The sequence below is a fragment of the Lotus japonicus genome, chromosome 2, assembly GCF_012489685.1.
Source record: "Lotus japonicus ecotype B-129 chromosome 2, LjGifu_v1.2".
Classification (NCBI taxonomy): domain Eukaryota; kingdom Viridiplantae; phylum Streptophyta; class Magnoliopsida; order Fabales; family Fabaceae; genus Lotus; species Lotus japonicus.
In genome coordinates, this window is record NC_080042.1 from 82,750,489 (window position 1) to 82,759,896 (window position 9,408).

The 9,408-nt window shown below is 36.6% G+C and overlaps 1 protein-coding gene across 1 annotated transcript; it reads left to right on the forward strand.

Annotated features, from left to right (window-relative positions):
• Nucleotides 1-427: 427 nt before the first annotated feature.
• Nucleotides 428-1,965, forward strand: LOC130735783 (2-oxoglutarate-dependent dioxygenase DAO-like). The gene is made up of 3 exons (XM_057587680.1): nt 428-784; nt 1,010-1,325; nt 1,483-1,965. Exons 1-3 carry the CDS (start codon nt 450-452, stop codon nt 1,726-1,728), a joined length of 897 nt encoding a protein of 298 aa, XP_057443663.1. The 5' UTR covers nt 428-449; the 3' UTR covers nt 1,729-1,965.
• The last annotated feature ends 7,443 nt before the right edge of the window (nt 1,966-9,408 follow it).

Genomic DNA, 9,408 nt, shown 5'->3' on the forward strand with positions numbered 1-9,408 from the left:
AATTTTGCGGAAAAATAAGTTGACCCAATTGTCATATTATATATTTAGTTTTAACTGTTTGGATAATTTTATGGGTGCTTATGTTACGTGGGAGGCCTGAACATAGTTTTTTTTTTATAGTGTAGCTTAGAACAATAATTTTTAATTAGCATGAGTAATGCGAGATATTTGATATCAACAGAGACATTTTAAAACTAATATTATAACTATATTTACCAATATGATTGAGGATAAAATAATCAAACTAACCTATCTACTAAATCAAGGAAGACCCCCCCCTCGTGGGAGGCATGTTATACTAATCTGTCACTTGATTTTGTGCATGGATGTGAATATATACTTGACTTTTTGTCCCCTGGATATATCATATCTATCTATAAATATACATATATACATAAGCTGAAAAGTATATATTGATCAACAAATAATTAAGCACGAGATATAGAAAGATGAAGGATAGTATTCCAGTGATTGATCTTGAGAATATTTCAGATCAAGTGGAGCGCAACAAGCTAAGAGAAGCATGTGAAAAATGGGGTTGTTTCAGGATCATTAACCACTCTGTTCCTGCAACCCTCATGGCAGAGATGAAGATGGTGGTTGGTACATTGTTTGATCTTCCTATGGAGATCAAGATGCGCAAGGTAAGTGCCGGTTATGGCAGTGGTTACACACCACCACGTGTTGCCGATCCTCTCCATGAGGCTTTAACCCTCTATGACTTGGGTTCCTCACAAGCTCGGCACGAATTCTGCACTCAACTCGATGCCTCGCCCCATCAGAGGTTTGTTCTGTAATTACTCTCCTACTTACAAAAATATAGAAGTTCATACCTCGTGACTTCATTAGAATAAAGTTGATGATATGACTTTATGAAATTCAAGATTAAGTACAATAATATAATTTTGCATATAGATCGTGAATTATTTCACTATTATCACCACTAAAGGATAGCTTTAATTGTTGGCTTTTTTACAAGTGTCACCAATTGATTTTGTTTGGTTCCTAGGGAAATAATGGAGGAATATGGCAAAACAATTCATGATTTGGCGGTAAAAATAGGACAAAAGATGGCTGAATCACTGGGCATACAAGGTGTTGATTTTGGGGATTGGCCATGCCAATATAGAGTTAACAAATATAATTTCACACCAAAAGCTATGGGGTCATTTGGAATTAAACTACACACAGATTCTGGGTTCCTAACAATTCTTCAAGATGATGAAAATGTCGGTGGCCTTGAAGTGATGGACAGTTCTGACAAATTTGTGCCTCTTCCTCCATTTCCAGGATCCCTTCTTGCAAACCTAGGAGATGTTGCTCATGTAAGTATGTAACTCTTCAAATTTTGGTTAGACTTAACTCTACTCCAAAATCTAAGTGTAATAACTAATAAGTAATCACCTTAACCGGACACAAAGTACAAATCTAGCCATGGTATAATAAATTTTATGCATGCCCTTGGACTATGAAATTATGCAGGCATGGAGTAATGGAAGGTTTTGCAATGTGAAGCACCATGTGCAATGCAAAGAAGCCACTACACGTTTTTCAATTGCTACATTCATGTTAGCACCAAGAAATGGAAATGTTGAGGCCCCAGCAGAGGTGGTAGACCATGATCACCCACGTCTGTATCAGCCTTTCAATTTTGAAGAATATAGGATGCTCAGATCCTCAAAGAAAATACGCACTGGTGAAGCACTTGAGTTGTTACGCCTGACCTAGTGATTGGAAGTAGGATTTAGGAAGTGTGCAAGTTCAACTGAAATCTTTTGTTATAACTATCATGCTCATACAATTTTTAAATTGAGATGACACAATTCTATTAAAATGATAGGTAAGTGGACAACCAAAGGGGGATAGAAGATTTCGATCCACACCATATCTCTGCAAGTTTTACTGCAAATTTCAAGCATTTCCTTCTGCTCTGAAACCCTCAGTTATGTGTCTTTCTCTCAAAATCATTCTTGAACGATATTGATCAGATTAATTAATAAGGCTTGAAAATATTAAGTTAAAGAAGTTTGTTTTGGGAACGTCAATTTATAAGAAAAACACTAAACTAAATGGTGTCCCAGGATAATTCTATCTAGTGCGAAATTGATCTCTAGATAATTTTGTGAATAAACAATAACACTTTGTTTGGTTTAGAAGAGAAACAGAGAAGAGAGCAGATGGCTAGAAGAATAAGGTAAGAATTTGTAGGTTGTTTTGGTATGATCACATCATTCTTTCTCTTCTCTTTTTAAAAAACTTACAAGTGATGAGATGATGAAGAAGGAGGATTTTTATCTTGTTCAATTATTTTTCCTGGGTAAGATGATGAGAAGGATGAAGATGATGGAAAGATTGATGCTTTTCTGATTTGGGGATTTTTAACCAGGGACTAAATTGAAGTTTTAAACTTTTCTCCAATATTTAAATCCACGTGGCAATGGCAAGTCCATTAGAACACTTAACGTGCCAAATCATCGTCTGCGTTAACGTTCACTAACGGAAGCAGAGACAGGGACCAACGTGACCGACGTTTTACAACTTCAGGGACTACGAGCGCTATTTCTATAGAATAGGGACTAATTTGCCCTACGCCTGTAACTTTAGTGACGAAAGTGACCATTCACCCGTTTAAAAGTGTAGCACCACCATCATTTCCTAGAAATCTAATCGAGCTGATCCTATAGCTATTACTAAACATATTTAAAGTAGCTTAAATGATCAAATTTACTTGTGGCAAAGCAACAATATTACAAAAATATATATTAGATTGACAACCGTAGCTAATTATATTTGATTTAAAAATGTGAAATTTAAAAGATTAAATTTCACAAACCACTATTCAGGTACAAATTAAACTACTCTTGGTTAATTACGTAAGAGTGTAGAATTATAAACCTCCAATCAAAAGGCAATACATGATGACATTTTTTTTTGAAAAAGAAAATATATATAGATAATGGGATAAATTTATGAGAACAACCCTCTCATAATAGGGGAAAGTTTAGGTCCACCATAGGCATAACAACATAAAAAAAAGGCTTAATTGCACTTTTCATCCCTGATCTATACCTCTTGTGCAATTTTGATCCCCTTTATTTAAAACGAGCAATTTTGGTACACCAAATATCAGAATGTGACAATTGAGTCCTTCCGTCAAATTGCTAACAGAGTTAGTCTATGTGGAGCTCATGAGTGATGTGGATCAGACTAAATTTGCCACTAGGCTGCCACTTCATTAAATAGATTTTTTTTTATCAATATTTGCTTAGCTTATTTCATAATCATTTCATTTAAGGTTAATTAAATAGGATATAAACACTTAATTAAACTAGATAAATATAACCCTAAAATTAAAAAATATCTAATCTCACTTAATCTCTGAATCTTCAGAGAAAAAAAATCTCTGAATCTTCATCTTCTCCATTTTCTTCATCTTCTTCCCTCTCTCACCTAAATCTCCTTCTCACCTAAGCAACAACTTGTCCCTCTCTCTAAGCTCTCTGAATCTCCCGTATTGTTTAATGATTATGTTCCTGACCTTTGTCTCTTCGTTTTATTTTCCTTCCCTCACACATGTTTATGTTCCTCGCATTGTCTATGTGTCTCTCTTTGGAGCTTCATCGTCCCCGTCAAAGAAAGAAGCGGTGGCCGGCGCGGAAGAGCTCGTCGTGCGGTGGTTGTGGATGGCTCGTATTCTTCTTCTCCTTCAAAAAAACCCATCACCTCATCGATTCAGATTTAACAAACCCAGATCTGCCATCACATTTCCTAGATCTACACCTTGAAACTCACTAGATCTACACTGTGAACCATTGTTGTTTTGAGGGAGGAGGGTTTTGAGGTTGGAGGGAGGAAGGAGGAGAGGACGAGGGCAGAGGGTGGAGCGCATGTGTGGAGTGACTGGGGCCAGAGGAAGGAGTCATGTTGGCGCGTGCGATTGTTATTTCTGGAATATGGGGTGGTTGAGGGTGATTGGAGATGAGGAGGAGAAGGAAAGGGTGAAGCAAAGGATTTTGAATCTGGTTGTGAATGTGCTGAGGTGTTGTTAAAAGCGTTGAATTTTTTTTTTTTGGATGAAGAGGGATGGTTGAGGATGAAGGGGGAGAATGAAGATGAAGAGAGTTAAAATATTTCTGGATTTTGTTGGTTGTTAGAGGATTGAGATGAAATGGGAGATGAATATTATATGCGTTAAAAATTTATGGGTTTTGTGGGTTTTGATTTTCTTAATTTTTGGGTTAAGATGATGGAAGATGGATAATGAAGATGATAGGGTGAAGAATTTTTTTTTGAACGTGATGATAGGGTGAAGATGAGAGTAATTTTAGGGATAATCTCATAATCTTTCATTTTTTAAATAATTTGTTTTATTTTTTATTATTTTAGTTAGTAAAAAGGAATCTAAATAAGAATATTCTGTTTGCAATTAAACGGAGACTAACGGAAGGACCTAATTGTCACACCCTGATCTTTGGTGTACTAAAATTGCTCGCTTTAAACAAAGGGGATCAAAATTGCACAAGAGGTATAGAACAGGGATGAAAAGTGCAATTAAGCCTAAAAAAAACTACAAACTACTATGCTAGGCTAAGGAAAAGTAGCAGAAAAGTAAAGTAAAACAACATCACACTAATGAGAAAAAAAAACTAGCAAAACAGGAACAATGGCAGAGGCGAAAATAAACTCCAAAATCAGCACAAGCCTTTTGCAGCACAAAGCCCTCCCCCTGCTCAAGCAAGTCAGCACCAAAATATAAATCCTCAATGGATTAGGGAGTGGAACAGCCCTATCAACAATCAACCAATAACCGCCATCTAGCTGCCATGGGAGGAAGAGCAGATCCAACCAAGGAGCATCTTGACCAGTTTTGCACCAAATAAAAACCAGATACAATAAGTGCAACCCCATTCCAGCAAAAAACAGTAGAAAACAGCGCTGTAGCAAAAAGTTTTGAAGTAGCAGCAGCAATCCTTCCAGTAGCAATAGCAGCAGCAAAATCAGGCTCAACCCAAGCATCAAAACACAAAAACAGCGATAGTGCAACAGATGACAAGGGCGCGAACAAGGCATCAAATCCAATCTCTTGGCAGCACCCCTACATGCGAAAAGAACCCAAGCATGAAGTCTCAAAAGGATCAAAAAATCAGCAGCAACACCAAGGATCTCCATAAAAGACCCACCCAAGCTCACCACAGAGGGTAAAAAAGATAATACATGATGACATTATTAAAGTTTAATGCCAAGGAAAATATTCAAAATATATTCAGCAGCCTCTGTTACATTTGGGCTTCAAAAAAATCCTTGAGAGCTTCATCGTTTTCCCATGAACGGTGAACAAATCCATGAATATTCATGAAGAATTCGTCAAAGTACAAGGCATAGTACTTATCTATCTCATGTAGGGACGTTCCACCAGCTAAGTCCTTGAGCTCTTCTCTGTGATTAAATGAATTCCGAATGAGCCTAACCAAATCTTTCAGCAAATAAGCATCATATTTTACGTCCCACTTTTTGTACCCACTTTTGTCCCCGTCGCTGATAAATTCCTCAAGTTTCTTAGGCAGGCGTGCATTCCATAAGTTGTCGATTCTCCAAGCATATTTCTTTTGGTTTAGTTGGTTAAGTTCACTCTTAGTTGCTGTTGAATTCAACTTGAGATTAAGTTCTGTGAAAAAACTTAACTTCTTCCTGATGTTCCAAAAGAACGGATGGCGGAGAACAAAGGAGAGATCTAGCCTACACAACAAACCCAAATAACAAATAACAAATAACAAACCCAAATAACATCTTGCCTAACAAATAATATTTTAAAGAATTAGAATAAATGAACTGTTATTAGTTACTGGTTTTAATAGATGAGTAATCAGATGTCTCGATTCTTCCCAAAGAAATGTACCACTCTTTCTAGATTCAAGATTCATTCGATTATTGTCAATATTCTGTTGGCAGAGGGCCAATTTGTCGATATCTCCAAATAGGTGGCCTCCTTCTGATACACAAAAGTAGACAAGTAACCCTAACCCAAACAAAAGGTTTTCTTGATCGGGATGATGTTTAGGTTTGGGTGTTTTCCACCCTACAGTGCCTGCAAACATCAATATATTTGTTTAGGAAATAAAATGAAGGTAAGGCTTTACATAAGCAAGATAATGTTTTTGGAAATTCAAAACCTTCAACATATGTAACAAACACAGAAGTAAAAAACACAACAAATTGTGATGTAATGGAAACTGAAAAAGTATACACTGAAAATTAGTATACACAACCTAATTATGCCATGGCACTGAAAAAGTATGGAAACTAATTTGGTGAGAAAGAAAACTTCTGCACCCAGCAGGATGAAAAATTATCATTTTCAAGAGATGCATAGACATGATGATCCTTCTTAGTGAAATCCATTTTCTGGCCAAGGTCATGGTCATAACCCCAACCTTTCTTCATTCTAGGCAAAAAAGAAGGAAACAGGACCACAGAACCCTCTGTACTCTGTCATACAGATTGTATGCACACAGAGTCCAAATGCAATTATTAAAACAACCAACTAATTCATGAATTACTGGACTAATGAAGAGGTCCTACATCCAGTATCAGAAAATGCATCCTAACTCAACAGTATGTAAAATGATGATCTAGTCAATTTTTTATGGTGATGTTATAAAGTAGAAACGAAGAAACGAAGTGAGGCGAAACAAGTACTTACGAAGGAGATTGGAATGGTCGCGAAAGTGTGGCAATTAAGAGAATCAGTGATAAGGATAAATCTCATATTGAAGCAATGAAATATAAGAAATGCGACAAGGGTCTAAATGTCGTCAGTTTACATGGTGAGGTTATTCGTGAAAATCATGTGGAGCTCATTTTAGAAAAAGCTGATTGCACTCTAGGTGAACTCATAAAGTCTTACTTCTGGCCAACACCTCAGTCGGGCGAAAAAGGAGATTTCCTTAAAATGGTCCGAGACAAGAAGCTTTTGAGGACCATGACTGTGATCGTCCATCTATCCAATTATTACAAATCATAAAGTAATAAATAACTCATCATTTATCATATTATTTTGTGTACTGCATAAGTTTATTTTATTTATCCAATTTTTTTTTTGAAAACAGAGATATTGTTAATGCAGTGAACAAAAAATAATACACTTTCGCGACCATTCCAATCAGAATGGTCCCACAAAAGCTTCTTGTCTTGGACCATTTTAAGGAAATCTCCTTTTTCGCGCGACTGAGGTGTTGGCCAGAAGTAAGACTTTATGAGTTCTCCCATAGTGCAATCAGCTTTTTCTAAAATGAGCTTCACATGATTTTCACAAATAACTTCACCATGTAAATTGACGACATTTAGACTCTTGTCGCATTTCTTATATTTCATTGCTTCAATATGAGCTTTATCCTTATCACTGATTCTCTTAATTGCCACACTTTCGCGACCATTCCAATCACCTTCGTAAGTACTTGTATCGTCTCACTTCGTTTCTTCGTTTCTACTTTATAACATCACCAGAAAAAATTGACTAGATCATCATTTTACATACTACTGAGTTAGGGTGCATTTTCTAATACTGGATGTAGGACCTCTTCATTAGTCCAGTAATTCATGAATTAGTTGGTTGTTTTAATAATTGCATTTGGACTCTGTGTGCATACAATCTGTATGACATAGTACAGAGGGTTTTGTGGTCTTGTTTCCTTCTTTTTTGCCTAGAATGAAGAAAAGGTTGGGGTTATGACCATGACCTTGGCCAGAAAATGGATTTCACTAAGAAGGATCATCATGTCTATGCATCTCTTGAAAATGATGTATCATTTTTCATCCTGCTGGGTGGAGAAGTTTTCTTTCTCACCAAATTAGTTTCCATACTTTTTCAGTGCCATGGCATAATTAGGTTGTGTATACTAATTTTCAGTGTATACTTTTTCAGTTTCCATTACATCACAATTTGTTGTATTTTTGACTTCTGTGTTTGTTACATATGTTGAAGGTTTTGAATTTCCAAAAAAAATATCCTGCTTATGTAAAGCCTTACCTTCATTTTATTCCCTAAACAAATATATTGATGTTTGCAGGCACTGTAGGGTGGAAGGCTGACTTTCTAAACAATCGGCTTTTTCTAAAATGAGCTCCACATGATTTTCACGAATAACTTCACCATGTAAACTGACGACATTTAGACCCTTGTCGCATTTCTTATATTTCATTGCTTCAATATGAGCTTTATCCTTATCACTGATTCTCTTAATTGCCACACTTTCGCGACCATTCCAATCTCCTTCGTAAGTACTTGTATCGCCTCACTTCGTTTCTTTGTTTCTACTTTATCGCCTTACTTCGTTTCTTTGTTCCTTTGTAAGTACTTGTATCGCCTCACTTCGTTTCTTCGTTTCTTTGTACCTGAAAAATTTATATATTAAACCAGAAAATACATCACCCCATCTAATTGCTACATGCAGCAAAAGAAAGACCCAAATAAATAGCTAATCCTAGTGCTCAAAATTAGGGAATGTTAGTGAAACATCACATGCTTGTGCCCTTTATTCCCAACACCTAATTATGCAATCTCACTACAAATTTCAGAATGTGCAGCAATAAATACTAGCAATAGTTGTTATGAAAATTCTCACATGCTTAAGCCCTTAATTCCCAACAACTATTTATGCAGTCAGACTTCAGAATGTGCACCAATGAGTACTAGACTACTAGCAGTTACTGTTATAAAAATTTATATATTAAATTTCCTTCAATTCCTCAAGCTTCTTCGTTCAAATTGCAACCACTGAAGCTGAAGCTCCACTTCAATTTTCGGAATCGAGAGAGTGGAGAGTACAGTCAAGGGCGAGGTCCTGAATCAATGTCGAGAATCAAGGGTCAACAACCAAAATCAACGAAGCTCATCACTAAAACCCAAAGGTTCAGAGAGCGCGACCTACCTAGCACAAAGAGACCGATGGAGGTCTTTTTTAGTAGTGGTGTGTGACAGAGATCAACAGCGTGAACGGAGAACGGTACGAACGGCGAACGAGAGGGAGCAGGAGAGAGAGAGAGACCGATTGAGAAGCGAGAGTGAGAAGAGGTTAGGGTGTTAGGGTTTTTCTCAGGAAAAATTGGAGTGGGAGGGAAAAGAATTCAGATCCTCAGAATTTTCCTAAGACAATATCTGGCAAGTATATATGAGAGAGGATATACATGTAATTATAACTTGCTTTTTTGTTAAATTAATTTCAGCCATTAGATTGTAAAATAAGTGGCCCGAAATGTGCTGGAGGGGTTGGACAGAAAAAATGGCTAGAGAGGTCCAAATTCGGAGGGAAAAATACGAGCCATATATTGTTTGTGTTTAAAAAAAACTTATGTTGCCACGGTTCCAAAAAAGTAATAATAAAATATTATTTCTTTTTGCCACGGTTCCGT